The sequence below is a fragment of the Malurus melanocephalus genome, unplaced genomic scaffold (assembly GCF_030028575.1).
Source record: "Malurus melanocephalus ecotype Western Australia unplaced genomic scaffold, MMel_1.1 scaffold_840, whole genome shotgun sequence".
Lineage (NCBI taxonomy): Eukaryota > Metazoa > Chordata > Aves > Passeriformes > Maluridae > Malurus > Malurus melanocephalus.
Genome location: NW_026624072.1, coordinates 159,247 through 174,861, shown reverse-complemented (window position 1 = coordinate 174,861; position 15,615 = coordinate 159,247). Strand labels below are relative to the sequence as shown.

The 15,615-nt window shown below is 49.0% G+C and overlaps 1 protein-coding gene across 1 annotated transcript in view; it reads right to left on the bottom strand.

Annotated features, from left to right (window-relative positions):
* Positions 1 to 4,551: 4,551 nt before the first annotated feature.
* Positions 4,552 to 15,615, bottom strand: part of ASTN2 (astrotactin 2) — a 166,287-nt gene continuing 155,223 nt past the window's right edge. Inside the window, exon 15 of the mRNA XM_057385552.1 lies at positions 4,552 to 4,697. Within this exon, the coding sequence (XP_057241535.1) occupies positions 4,552 to 4,697 (146 nt within the window). The remainder of the gene's footprint in view (positions 4,698 to 15,615) is intronic.

The window sequence follows — 15,615 nt, the reverse complement described above, 5'->3', positions numbered from 1 at the left end:
CCACAGCCCTGCAGTGCTGGGAAAGGACAAGCATCGCTTGGAGAGCCGGCCCAGGATTTGGCAAGCACTTGTTCAGCTCCTGCCTTGCCTCGCTCGAGCTTCCGCAAGCCAGGAATGCCTGAGGAGAAACTGCAGCCGTGCACTGCCCGGCCTCGGGAATGGGAGGAGTGGGTTCAGTGGAGCAGCACAGCTCCTGTGCRCACGGGGGACTCGGCCAAGGGCTCCAACAGATGTGTTTTAACCCATGCCACTGAGCTGTTTGGGATCTGGGTCCGATTGCTCCAGCCCTCACTGACGTGTCTSCCTGACGGAAGACCAACAATAACAATTAGCATCATATAAGGAGCAGGGGACTGCTGCCAGCATTAACACGCTCTTGAGCACCAAGGGTTTTCCATTCCACTTTTCATCCCGGCTCTGCACAAGGCAGAGGTCACTCAGCATTCATCAGCCTTGCTCTGGGCCAGCTCCTTCAGCACGTTCAGCTGGTGGGATTGCAGCCGCTGCCTCCCCGTGCTCCCACGGGCTCTCCCTGCTCCACACCTTGGCCTCTTTCCTTAAGCTCACCCAAAAAAGGGGATATCATGTTATCCCAGACTGAGCCTGGCCCTGCTGTTCATGGCCTGCAGACCCTACAGATTCGGTGGGCAGGATTTGGTGGGTCCTGGCTGCAATGGGAGCCTCACGTTGTCACTCTGCGCTCTGACTGAATCCCCTTTATTCCAACAGCAGCCCTRAATCTTCACCCCCTAAGAAGGGATTTCCACCTTTCCAGCACCCTTAAAACGTGCTCTCCCAGAGCCTTTGGGCTGGTTCACAATCATCCTGGGGAAACCCCATCTGAGCCAGCAAAGGGAATGTAAAGTCAAGGCTCCTCCACAGCATATGAACACACTCCAAGGAAAGGCTCTGGAAGGAATCCTGATGACTTCCATATTATTTCCAGTAAATTTTGTGCTGATTCTTGGCACAAACTCTGGAAATGAATAGGCTAGGTCAGGAATGTAAATAAAGTGAAACATTGGGATTTAATCTAATCTATAATTATAGTATCTGTGGCGCAGGGAAGAGGTTGGTGTGTTTGCACTGCTGCTCTATTGAGGAGCTGGAGGGGGTTTTYATTTCCCTTTCCAGAAATTCCCATTTTGGCTGAGGGATACTTGGTGTCTCCCCAAGGATCTGAAATGAACGTGCTGGGCTGGCAAAGCTGCTTTCTGGTAGCCAAGCAGGTACAGCTCAGCCACGAGGCATCCCCAGGCACTCCCTGAGAGCTGAGATGGATGAGCTGGGCTGAAGGCTCAGGGAGGCTGTGGGATGCACCAGGGAAGCTCCTGCCTCCTCAGGGAAGAGTTTGGATGGGTTTGTGGCGTGCTCAGTCCTCCAGGCTGGGTTTGACCTCTGAGACAAGCCAGAGCCTTTTCTCCTCACTGGTGTTTGGTGTTTGGTGCAGCACAAGCTGCTGTCACAGCCTGGTGCTCCTGGGACTCCCAAACCACCCAGATGAGTGGCACTGGCTGCTGTCCAGGCTGGCTGGGCCCTGCAAGGCGAGCACTTCACAGACACATCAACATCTCTGCCTGTGCCCTCCTCACCCCATCCTCTTCCAGATCCACCTGGGAGGAAGCTTGACTGACTGCTCTGGTCTAGCTGACCTYGGGGGAGAGAAATCCCTTCTCCATTTCACAAGAATATAAGATTTTTGCTTTTTAAGAACTTAAACCAACCTCAACAGCCTTTCAGAACTATCCTCAGTATCCCCGTGCAGGTCCACAGGAGTGCATTCCCACAAATGGCAGGAGTGTCCACASAKGTACACAAARTTTTGGAGAACATGACTTTGCTGAYRTGATCTWTTTTCCCTGAAAAACCCTCTCTGCAGGGACTGGCACCTCCACCCCAATRTGTTATGGGCAAGGGGAAGAAAAGGGCTGATAGGCAACATAYTTTCGTCAGACTGAAACTGCAAAAGACAAAGAAATTAGTTCTCCTTTTGTTCATTTATGTTTTGGAATTACAGAAGCAGAGGAATCAGTCAGACTTTGTTTATTTGTTTGCTTGTAGAACATWTTTTGGGTTTGTTTTCATACTCCAGCCCAGCTTTGATCTCGGGCTGGTAATACTCCAAACGAATGATCCACAGCAGAGTGTAATTGCTGTAGGTACTGCAGAAAGAAGGGGACAGGATGTTTGACATATTTACAGGACAAAAGAGACTCCYACGATGTCACAGTCCCCTTGCTGGGGTTATGTGACACCCTCACACTACTGTAGAAGCAAATCATTTGTTTTGAAGAGCTCTGSTGCTGCAGGCTCACCTCCCAGCCTAGAGAACAGCACAGGGCCTTGCAAGTGGCTATAATCAGACTATACCCAGCCCAGGGCTATTAGAGATAGCTATTTTTCCACAGAAACWAATGAAACAAGCAGAAGAAATTCAATTTAAGAAATGACCCCGTGCCCGTGYTTGTGTTGTTGTTCTGTCTGTGCGGGCGCAGAGCAGCGTTAGCCTCACATTTCACTGCTCTGGCTTTCTTCACGCTGTGTTGCAACCGTGTGGACATCTGAGCACAGGGATATTTACTGGGGGTGCCTGAGACCGCTCAGGACACGCTGGGGAGGGCCCAGGTTGGAGCAAACCSGTGTGTGTTGGGTGCACAGCACCCAGGGCAGCTCACCCTGGCGTGGGGCAGGGGTTTGTCAGCCCACGCCACGGGACAGCAGTGAGGAGGAGGTGCTGGGCTGTGCCCATGTGCATTTTTTGGGATGCCCAGGAGCTGGGGTCCATGCCCCAGAGGTGCCCACACACACATGAGCCCAATCCTGGATGCTGATGGGTGTCACTGCCCCACTAGCAGCGAGCCAAGCCCTGCGGAGTGTTGGCTGTGGGACAGAGCCAGCGCTGTGCCTCACCCCAGGGCTGTCCCCTCACACCAGGAGCTCCAAAGCTCCCTGGTGCCAGGGCACTGCTGCCTTCTGGCTGCCTGCAGCCACGACACCCCACAAAAGCTGCTGTCCTTCACCCAGGAGCACCCACAGAGCAGGATCCACCCCAGGCACAGGGCATGGCCAGCTCTGCTGATCGCCTCCATGGCAGCGTGCCTCCAGACYGGGAAGCAGGAGCCTGGCTTTGACCACAGGGATGACAAAACCCTGGACAAAGCCCTCTGCCTTCCACCCAAGGCTCTYCCAGCCCATTGCAGGCACCAGGAATTAGATCACAGAGCCCCTAGAGCCACGGGTGGGTGCAATCACCCCCGCCTGGCAGATGGGGAGGATGATTTGGCAGCCCGGGCTGCCCGAGAGCCAGACCTGCTGGCTCCCAGCTCCGTGTGCTCACCACGGCAGAGCCTCCATCAAACCCASGGTTCTTCCCTCTCCCAGTGCCCCTGGCAGCCAGGAGCTGAGAGCTCACAACGGGCCAGTTTTATGGGCATTGGGTTATTGGTGAGCTCTGCAGCTGCTCCAGCCTCACCCTGGCACCTTTTCAGAGCAGCCCAGCTCCCTGAGATATTAATAATTATATTTATGTGTTATAGGTATTTAACAAGAAAATGTCTGATATTAATAAATGGCAAGAGGTATCTCTTGGAGCCCAGTCCTGGAGACAGAGCTCCAGGGATGTGCAATAAAGGCTTTGGAGGCTGTCAACATACTTAACTGGGGGTGGTRGAGGGAAAGTATTAATCAAGGTCTTAAAAAGTTCTCGCTGACAGACTATTTGCCAGCTCTCGCTTTAAATGCTTTTGTGGTCCCATAAAAAGTTTCATTACTCACTACAAAATGTGTTTTAATTATTGCAGTCGCTCTGACATTAAGCCCTGGGTGTTTCTGTCTTGCTTACTCTGTCTCTCCTCTGTCTCCTTGCCTCTTTGCTCTGTTTTTCCTCTCTTACTGATCTGACTCCTGATATCTCTCTCAAGACAGAGGATGCCCTAGCTAACGAGCCAGGTTGGAAAGCCCAGAYCCTGCCCAAATGATATTAAAGGAGAAGTTAAAACTCAGATCTTGACATCATCCCTTTGCTCCTGAAAATAATTACTCCACAGGATTCAAACAGAAAATCCAACCCCCAAAAATATCTCCACAGAGTCAAGTGTGCACAATATCAGGGTGGTGGGCAGAGGGATTTGGTGTCTCTCTCTGATTTGTACRTCCTGCTAAGAGAACAGCAGTTTGCAGGAACACCTGCAACACTTCTGGCATCTATTTCATCCCACCAGGCACCCAGCACCTTGCTCCAATCTGATCACATCAGCTCAGCCCATCGAGGAGAGACCACCCTGTCCACCAGGCACGGACCAGGAAACCCATAACACTGAAAATGGGCGTTATCCTGGAGTCTGCCATCGGCTCCCAGTGCTTCCAGCTCTGTACTGGCAGACACTGCTTTTCCATTTCACCRGCTGAGTGTAACACCCAAAGCAACAGGAAGACTCCCACCATTTGTTCTGTGCCTGGTGTAACACASTGCTGACCAAAAGGGTCAATAACAATTAAAAAACAGCATTGGAGATCCCTCCTTGCCCCCAGCAGCTCCCCACACGTCTCTCCTTACTTGTACAGACCATCTGGTTCCAGGCACTTGAAAATGACCGAATAGAGGCTGGTTTCAGGGACATCTCCRTGGCTCCGACCCGCTGCCACACACGAGGTTGCCAGGCCAGAGAGCAAATCATCCGCAAAACTCAAGGATTCTCCTGCAGAGCAAAGAGAGGAGCGAGACCAGGACATCAATACAGGTGCACAATTACTGCTGGCCATCGAAAAAACACTGGAGGAACATCTCTACACAGGACCTTTTCCAAAATATTACACCCGCCACAGCAAAATGTGTTTCTGCTATGTTGGATTAACAGAAAAAGAGACATTTTTAGTGCTTGGATGGAATTGCTCTCAATGTGATGGATTTTTAATTTATTTTTTTTAATTTAATGACAGTCAGTAGCTTTGCATTCCCTTTCATCTGCAGTCTGCCAACTCYTGGAGCTTTGACTGGAGCTCCTTCAACTGTGCTGAAGAACACTTGCCTCTTTATAAGCACTCAAAGAAAAAAAAMCCACTAATTAAAAATACTGAAAAACCTTTCTTTTTGGTCTTCTGGTTTATAAAGCCTATTAAACACTTAGATCATGACCCAGCTGAAACTGAAAACGCTCCATTTATTAAGCTTTTTGGGCATGACCATCCACTGCTGTGCAACCTGTCTCCTCGCAGTGGGCAGCCTGTCTTTTGGTTAGAGCTCATTGCATTTCATTCCCATTTCATGCTAGTGGAACTGAAAACCCAAGGTACCACTGAGGAAAATGAGATAGAGGAGCTGCCCAGGCTGTGCCYCAGTGATGGGRATCGCAGCAAGGGCTGCTGTAGGTGATGGAGTTGTGCTGGTTTAAGCCAAGCTGGGCCCAGATTGCTGTGCCRGGCACCYTGTGCACGTGGAAATGTCAAGACAYGGCAGCAGAGGGAGGAGGAGAATTCCTTCCTCAGCACTTTAATTTTCTAAAAGCACAAATGACTGAGGACTACTGAAACAAAGCACCAGGCCAGGTTCTTGATACAGACCAACCCAGTGGAATAACCAGCCCAGAACATCCCACTGTAAAGCTGGATTATCCAGGTAGAAAGAAAAAAAAATCCYCTTGTCCCCATCCCCCTAAACCGCATTTGCGTCTTGTCTCAAAATACACAACTCAGTAACAAATGTCCCCCTTGGCTAGAGAAAAGAGCAGCAATAAATTCTTTTCCTCCCTGAAGGAATCCAAGCCTTAATTATTCATTTTAATGCTCCCAGCACGACTTGTTCTTTCCAAACTTTTTCAGGCAGCTCTGTCACCGGCCTCTGTAGCTCAGCCCAGCTCCTGGCCCCGGGTCCATCCCAAATCCCAAGACAGCTCCACGGGCAGGTTGGGCTGGCAGCAGGAAAATCCCTGCCTGGAAGTCACGAGCGCTGCCCAGCCTTGAGCAAGTCCCTCAGCTCCGGGTTTATGGTTCAAGCAAACAAACAAACYCCTATTGCTCATTTCCAACTTTCATTTCAATCCCTTTTCCTATGACATCGGGCTGGATTGGGGAACTCCCTGTCACCAGGAGTCACTGGGAACAAACCTGATGAATCACCAACAAAGAAGCAGGACCAGAATGTGCTGTTGAAGTAGAGCAAGGGGCTTTAAGGCTCTTCCAACCTCAAGAAACCTCCCTTCTGACCACAAAGAAGCTTCACAGGGGGACCAATTATTCCATGGATGAATGCTGGGGGATCTCACACCTTCCTGTAAGCAGCTGGTGAGGGCTAGGAAAGAAAAGAGAGCTGTGATGGGAGCTGGGCAAGGCTGAGGGGAGGTTTGGACTGGGCAGTCCCTGGGTAGGAGCATCAGCCAGGACATCTGTGCCAGGGAGCACAAGAGATGGGACGGGCTGAGACAGGGAGAGGGTGGGACCAGACATGCAGGAGACTGGAAATGAGATGGAAAATGTCATGTGCAACCACTGAATCAAAGAATGTATTAAGGCCAGGTTGGATAGGGCTTGGACCRTCCTGGTTTGGTGGAAGGTGTCCCTGCCCCTGGCAGAGGGTTGGAATGAGATGAGCTTTCAGGTCCTTTCCAACACAGACCATTCTRTGATTAAAATTGCACAGCTAACTCTCTCTAAGGTAYCCACTAACTTCTGAAGGTTCATCTTCCATGGTGTTTCCAGGTAGTTCTGAGGGAGCAGGTTGGCAGTGAGCACTGCTCTGACACTCAGCAGGAGCTACCTCCCACAGTGGATCATGGTTTGCCATGGATCAGACCTACCCAGGCAGTGGAGTGCATTTCTGTCTCCCTGCACAGGAGGAAATAAAGCTTTCAGGGTCTGCCAACAGTGTGTCCACTTGGGTTGAGCCAAAACTCTTGCAATAAAATCCACAAAACAAGAGGGTGCTTTTTGCTCAATCCTGAACCTCTGGGAACTCTCCCCTCTTGTTGGCTCTGCTGTAACAAAACCAAAGCAAAGAGGTTGCTATGAAAACAGCAAAATAGATGCCAACAAAGATGCTGGAACCTCAGGCCCAAGGCTGGGAGCTTTTCTGTACCTGTATTAGCAGCAGTGAGATCACTGGTGGTGCCAGACTGCAYGGACCATGGAGCAGAGACAGGGAAGGGATGCTCTGGGGACAGGACAACCACCCAGAGCTGTCAGTCTGCAGCCAGAAAAGGGAGCTGCAATTCTGTGCTCTCCCCTGGGCAAAGCAGAGCACTCAGAGACTGTATTTGTTCATCTCATACAAGACAAGGCAGAGACTGTTCGGTCCACAATGCTCTGAGAACACCTGGAATTAAACTTCTTATGCCTTCTTCAGGAGCAGAAATTTATTCACTAGATTTAGACTGGGACCTTGTCAGTGGAACAGAGATAAGGCAACAACAGCTGCTTTTGCTGGAAYGGTGAGAGAATTATCACAGAATCACAGAATGGTTTGGATTGGAAGGGACATTAAAGGTCACCTCCTTTCACCCCCTTCCACCCCAGCAGGTTTCTCCAAGCCCTGTCCAACATGGCTTTGGACWCTTGGGCCACTTGACTGACCACTAATGTTGCCCTGCCAAGGAAAAGTGATCCTGGGATCGTGTAGCAGCAGGGGAACACTGACCCAGCTRCACCAGGCCATGTGAGAGCTCAGCACACAGCGTTCCTCAACTGTGCTCATGACCAAGGCACAGGAAAAACAGGAGAGAAGACTTCACAGGGAAAGAACAAAAAGCCCAAATTCACCAATAAAAACAGGAAAAAAAAGGCCAAATAGAGAAACACAACTGTGAACACATCAACAGGGCAGGCACTCAGATGGAAAAGGAATAGTTGGGCTAATGGGCAGTAATGGCAAGAGGAAGGAAATTGGACGTGGATAAATGGYTGGTCTCCTCCTGAGAAGGGCAAATAACCCAACCATCTTTTAAGAAAGAGTTTGATCACTTTATAAAAGGGATTACACGGATAAGTAGCTTGTGATGGAAAGCAAAGGGGCTTCTTTTTCCCGTCTGGGCTTGTGTTCTCACACACCCCGCCAGCAAATATAAAGAAGGATTTCAGCCTCCCAGAGCAGCCCCGGAGTACAAACCTTCTAGATTGCCTGAGTATCTTTGCTCGCGTTATTAAATTTCAGAAAGAATCCAAAGGTTCTCTGCAGAGTAAATGATAGCTAAGTAGATCATCTCTGTGGAGTMGGAGATATTTTATTGACCAGACAGACATCTGTGTCCTTCATTAATAGTAATAAATAATTGATGTCACACTAAATAAAGCAATAAGCTGTTACAGATATCAAGGACAAATAACTGGCTCCTCTGAGGATGCCTCACCTGTGTTCACTTCTCAGTAGTAAAAAAACACAGAGCAGAGCTCAATATCACCATGGGAAATGCTGCGCACGGAGGAAAATATGTCACTTGCTGCTCACAGATTATGGGGAAATTGTGCTCAGCAATGGGATGCTGACACCTCTAAGTATCAGGAATTAATATATTAATATTAGGAATTCTATTAATTAATATTAATGTTAATATTCCCTCTCATTTCCATGCCTTCCCAGGACTGATCTGCTCCAARCCATCTACTTTCCCAGGCAGCTTTTGAAAATCCATCTCTGCTCTAGGAAGACACAGCTCCCTCCAGGTGGCATCTCCCTTCTCTCTCCAATGCAAGCCCTTGCTACAGACTCACCCTCATTTGCAGGCACGGTTGTGGACTTTGGAAAAATCTCCTCTTTTTGGTTTTCTAAACGTTTTGCACATTGGCTCTGGTGGTGTGGCTCTGCTGAAAACAGAAGAAAACACCAACACACCTGGAGCTCACAGAGGGATCAGCCCCATTCTGGGGAGCTTTGCAAACCTCTCCTGGCCRCAGCGGGCATGGCCAGGGGTCAACCCTCTGGTGACACTCTGGGATAGCCCCTGAGAACTCAACTCCATGTCTGGAGGAGGAGGAAGAGAAGCAGGAGGAGGAGACCCCCGGCCCAGCTGCCTGTCTGCAAGGCTGAGCTCTCCAGCCAGCGCATTTCCCGTGGCTGGAGGGGAATGTTCCTCCAGCGGGCAGGAACGGGAGCTGAGCAGTGGAAATGGCTGGGAGCAGGCTCAGARTGCTCACACACAGCATCCAGCAGCCTCCCTCTGCCTCAGTCCTTCCACTGCGGCCGTGCCAGCGCCCAGCGGTTGCGGACAGCGGGCTGGATGAATCACCCATCAACCATCCCGGCGAGGACAAGGCGAGCTACGGCGCTGAGCTCCACCAGACTAAACAAGAGAGCCAGGCCAGGAGCCTCCAGGAGGCTCGAGGAGCAAAAGGAAGCTCTGGGACCCTCGCAGGCGTTCCCACACCTTCAGCCCACGTCCCCGTGCCAAAAGCAGCACGGAGAAAACCCAGGCGCTGCAAACCAAAGTGGAAATTAAGAYGAGAGGAGACCTCCCTGCTGCCATTCACCTTCAGGATTCCTAGAAAGAGCACAAAGGGGAAAGTAGGAAGGCACCAATGTCTCTGTCTTGACAGCTTCTTTRCTGGGCTGGATGAAACCAACCCTGCATCGTTACCAGGCGCTTTCTCCTGATTGTGGTTTTCTCTCCCTGTCTTTCTCCCTTTTGCTTTTTTTCAACCTGTTTTCAATTTACTCTTGTGGCATCTCTGACTGTGACCTCATTCTGGTACTTAAGGGGGGAAAAAAAAGGAGAGAGAGAGAGAGTGTCCTTTAAAAAAGAAATGAAAGAAATCATATTTTATTTAGTTTTGTTGGTTTTGAAGCTTTAGCAGAAGAAAGATTAACCTTTTCTGCCTAACTTAATGAAAACAAGGAGAAAGGCTGTATGGATAAATAAATATCTGTGTGGGTATGGAGCAGGCACGATCGTGTTACAGCCCCGGYGGAGCTGTAATGGGGAACAGGCGCGTTCCTGCGCAGCGGCTCCCAATTCCCGATCCATTTTCAAGGAAAGAAAAACAGAGTAGAATGTCAGAGGCCCAAGTGGGCATAAATGAGGGAGCCCAGAGAAAGCAGATGGGGCCCAGCGAGGACCTCCGTCCCCAGCAGTGACCTCCAGAGCAATGCCAGCGCAGCAGATGGAAAATGAGACCTTACTCCACTTCCCCTTGCCAGCTTTTGGTTCCTGAAATGAGGAAACAAAYGGCATGCCTGGCCCTCCAAGTCTGTCACCTTTTGGGGGTCCTTGCCTCGCCCTCCTCTTCCCCTGGGGCTTTGCCCCTAAGGAGGGGAGGCTCAGAACAGGGCTGTGAGCAGAAGGCTTGGACCAGGTTTTTGGATGAGTGGATGGGGAGCACAGGTTTGCAGGGGGGTTCCTCCACCATGAGGCTGTACCTGGGTTTAATGTGCTTTGGATCTGGCACTCAGTGGGGGAAAGCAGCAAAAGGTGGTTGGTTTGTCTTGGAAATGATGGGCTGATTTAAATTAGTGTAACATAACTTCAGGCGACRGAGCTGTTCCGATTTACATCAGCAGATGGTCTGTCTCGCTGCCTAGATCATTAAAAGCAAACCATCCCTACTGATTCTGGTGGAATGATGTCAAAACCTCCTTCTCTACATGGCTTGCCAGATTATAAAAGAACTAAAAAAGCCTGGTTATTACTAAAAATTTTCTGCCCACATTCTGGGAGCATCCATGCACATCAGCCTCTCATCTTAGACCAGAGCCTAAGTCCCATGCCCCAAAACCCTGCAGCCTCAGAAACAGTTTCTTTGTCATGGCTTTTCTCAAAGACACATCCATCAGGAATCCCTCTGGCTGGGCCCAGGTTGTCTAGGCTGAGGCAGAAAAGCCAGTGATTACACTGCAACCTTGGGCACAGCTTGTGCTTCACTTCCCAACTTGTACAAAGGTGCAAATCGAAATTCCCTGAATGGCTTCACCTTTTATAAAGTTACGGAATTTGGGGGGATTTGCTTCCTATGTGTGTRTGCTATCAGACATATTAATAATGGTGAGATCTCCTCTGGGCTTCCATCTTCTCTGGTCCTCCATCTCCTCTAGGTTTCCATCACCAGGTCCTCTGCTGATGAAAGGCAGCATTTGTAGATGGTTAAATTAAAAGAGCAGATCTTTAGCTGAGCTAAGAGAAAAAGTTGCATTCCAGTGTCACAGAAATCCCTTCARTGCCTTAATTTGTGCCCTTCAGGGCTGGAACTTGCATGGCGTGACCAGGTGGAACTGAGGGATGAGCTGTTCTCATCAAGAGATGCTGGTCAAACAGGAAGTGGTCTGAATTTGGATGAGCTGCAATGTTCTACGGTGCACAAGGTAAATCATGAGTGTAAATCATGAGTGTATTCTTCTCTCAGGGTCATCAACAGGACTCAGTGCTCCTTCATCTGAGCTCTCCACAGGCTGCTTATCACAGGTCTTTCACAGTCAATGTCCAAGACCTCACCAAAAAAAAGCTTCAGCTCACGTAAAAGCACATCCCCAAGGCGGTGTACTGCTGGAGGAGAGGGAGAACTAAAGCATTTCATTCTGTGCTGTGAGCCCTCCAGGATTTCTCAAGGTTCACTGGGCTGCTAAGGGTCAGCCCCAGCCAGACACGAGCTGACTCTGCTACGCTCAGAGACATCCAGGCATGAGCCCAGTTCCAATCTCAAAGCCACGTATTCACATTAGCACGGTGGAGAGTCCAAGTGAATGTCTCTATTCCCTGGGAGTTTGTCTCGGGCTCTGCAGCACATTAAAATAATTACTTGATTTCAAGGCGAAGTGGGAACCCATTTGTGCTGGGAGTTGTGCAGGCACGAAGCAAAGCGCTGTCTTCAGATCATTCTTGTCTGGCAGAAGATTTTGTCCATCACCACAGAGCCAGTTCTCACTCTCATCACCACAGATCTTGTTCCCACCCTCAATCTTGCTTTCCTTTCATATTTAGCTTCTTTTAAATCAGAGATTTCTAACAATGGACCAGGCTCCAGACCTCTTGGTGGTCCCTAAGGCCCTCAGCTGTCAGCCTGTGGCAGATCCAGGGACTTACATCCATCAGGAATCCCACCAGCCCTGTTCCAGCCCCAAAGCCACTCTTCTCCAAGATAAACTGATGTATCAGATGCTGCAGAGATGGCAACAAAACCTGCATCACAACCTGGATCCCCTTATTGCAGTTCCCAGGGGAATGAGCTGCTATCTGAAAATKACTCCCAAATTTTGGATGCAAACACTGCACCAAGATCCTGAGCTCCACCAGCCCAGAGAGATTAGGATGGCTAAACTGGAAGAGAAGCAGCTTTCACCATGAGCCACGTCTGAGGACATATCTTGGGAAGCTTCCTAAAGAAAGGACACAAATATAAATGTCTGAAATGCCAGACCAGCAGGAAGGGGAAGGAACAATTCCTGGAATGAAACTYAGTGTGCAATTAATTGCTAAAACCATAATTATCTTGGGTAATTTGTCTAATCAGCTCCATGTAAACCTGTGGTGAAAAGCCATCAACTGGTCTGTGCTTCACATCTCCTTGCATTTACTGGGAAAGTGGAATTTTTGGGCTTCTACGTTTCCATTGTTGCCTGATCCTGCTCCCAGTCCCTGCTTGTGTTTCACAGCCTGGTCCTCAAAAGTGGACCAAACCCTGACTGTAATSGCAACAAATTTAAAGAAAATCTTCCTTAAATATCTTAAATATTTAAATATTTTTGGCCCCATTTATTCTAAACMGAGGTCATGTGCAGGGATGCTGATGAATTAGTGATAAGCCTTTGGACCAGTACATTCCGAAGCGCTCAGCAAAACCCAACTGCAGCCAAATCTGCAGGCTGTTATGACTTAAAAATTGGTCCTTATGGAGGAACCTGCATGGAAGCAGACCTCTTACTTGGCCCTACTCTGCAGTTTTGGACATTTGAGAATGGCGGGGCAGATCCTCAGCTCATAAAATCTCCTGTAGCTCCCTTGAAGTCAATGGAACAATAACAATTTACACTTGTTGAGTTTCTGCATCCTGGCTGTGAGCTCTTTGGAACAACAGCACCATAATGATTATTACAGATATTCTTGATCACTTGTCTGAGGCGGACTGGAGAGCAGCACTCTGTAAGAAAATAGAGGCTTGGTTTGCTATGATTTCCAAAGAATTATTGACCCGTGTCTTGCAAACATTTACACATGTTTAGCTTTACTCATGTGAGTTGTTCCATTACACTCGTGTGCCAGATAAACTRATGTACATGCTTGCAGGACCGAGGTTAAAACTTGTGCAAACACAGCGAGTTCTAAATATTTTTGTAGATACGTTGTTACCTCRGAGTCAGAGGAGAAAGCCTCTCATTTGGCTGTGCCTCTTCCCAAACTCTCCATTTACCCAAGCAGGCATCACAAGAAAAGCCAAAGGTAATACCAAGATAAAAATGAAAAAAATAGCAATTATCTGACCCAGCTSAGAAGGCAGGAAAGACCCACTTGGTCAGGACTAGCATATGCAAGAGTTGACATCAGTTCTTGAACGAGGAATTAGCTGCATTACTGGAGTACATTCACCACAGCTTTTCTTAGCACAGCTCATGAATCACCCACTCACTGGTTTTCCAATAATGAAATTAACATTTTTCTTCACAGTTTCGATCCATTAGAAGGCATAAGAAAAGGGGAAAGCTGGGAATCACTTGCTCTTGAGGAGTCTTTTTTAGCCATCACCATCTCAGCAATCCCTCCACCTTTTCCACTAGAACTGCAAGTTGAGCCAGGATCTCCCACCCTGCCACAGTCCTGCTGTTCACAGGGACAGAATACAATCTCTGATTTCTTAAATTGGGGTGATTTCGTTTCCTTGAGGACCAAACTCGTGTCTGACATGCAGAGACTTCAGTGCACTCCATGTTAATAGCTCTGACAGTGTGATTTACACYCCTCAGTCACAACATGAGCTCTGTTGTGACACATCTGTGTCACAGGGCCTGCAGTGTAGGGACAGACAGCAGGCAAAGGCACGGGGGTACAGAGAAAGGATGTTACTTTTAGCAGGGAAAAGGCAAATCTGAGGCTGTAACCCTGAGTCCCAATCCACCTCTCTCACCACTGATGGCTGATTTTCATCTCCAAAGGGCCATTAACCCTTTCTTACAAGYGTGCAAACCCCAGGCACTGAGCACACCTGCCACTGGCACACAGCACGATGGACTGAATGCCTTCTGCTCCCAATTTTAAGTCATCCCAGAAAGAATGACAAATCAAGAAAGGCAAGTCAATGCTGGCACCCACAGGAGAAGGGAGATGTCAGTAGCCAGATCTGATGCATGGTGTGCTCTGGGAACCCATCTCACCACTGTGGTGGGAACAGCTCTTTGACTCTCAGATGTCCTTGGCAAAGCGAGGTATCTGAGCACACGTCCCACCCCAGGACCACTGATCCCTCCAGGATGGCTCATTGGGGACGTGTCATCGCCAGCAGCTGTGCAACATCTGACCACTCAGATGACAAAAGACAGGTTCCCAGAATGAGCAGAGGGGGATTAAGCCAAGTGGTGAATGGATTCCAGGGCTGTTCCAGGATCGGTGCTGACGGGGGAAACCAGGGCCAGGTACCCAACCCGGAGCTCATACAGGGAGGTTATCGCTYCCCTCTTTTCTTCAAATCCCTAAATAGAACCCAAACATCACTTGGGCCATGTCAGAGAGATAAGATGAGTCTCTCCCATCCCTTGCAAAGCCTGAAATAGAAGCCCCACTACTCCGTATCCAAAGCATCAGGCGTAGGATGTTGACATTTAGCAGTAGGGAAAATTACCCAAACAATGAACCCTCTCAGGTCTCTCTTCTCCCCTCCCTTTCCCCAGTCCCCTGGAAAATGTTCATAAAGTGAAGTGGAAAAAAAAAAAAAAAAAAAAAAAAAAACAACACCACCAACTTAACCCAAACCCCAACAGCCCAAACCCAATCTTCTGTGGAAATAACATGTAGAGGGGAGTGAGTCAGGCTCTGTTAACTATGCAAGGATCACCGGTCCTGGAGACAGGGATGATTCACCCAGGCAGCAAGAACTAGAAGGTAGAAGAGACCAAACAGAGGGTGCAGAACCAAAGTTGTATCAAAGAAGAGAAGGAAATAAGAAAAGAATTGGTTCCATGTTGCAAGACACCTTGCTCTTTATCAAACATCACTCAACTGACCTAAGATGACTCACTTGATAATGGTGAGATTATTCCCTGCGTACTTTGTCCAGACTTTCTTTATGAGAAGGAGGGCAAGCAGTCTGTAAGACTTCAATCCATCCCCATTTCCTGCTCCTCTCTCTCTTCTCCCCCTTTCTGAGATGCTCACTCACTGAGAGCCTCATCTCCCTGTTGCTTCTGTTTCCACTGCTCCTTTCCCACACCCATTCCTTTTAAATTCGGCAGCATTATGTGACTCTGTTTTCCCTATAAAAGATGCCTTCAAGGAGATGAGAAAAGCAGGGCCTGTTTRGGAGCACAGCATGCCATGGGGAGGCCCTCCAGGATGCCACTGGCACAGAAAGTACATTGTCACAAGAGATGGAGAGGAGAATATGGGGCTCAGGTGCCTGGGGCGAATTCCTCCTGCCAGAATGCTCTCCTGCTATTCCACCATTCCTCCTTCCTCTTCAGCTGCCCCCCTCACCCTCCTTTTATCTAATAACCAT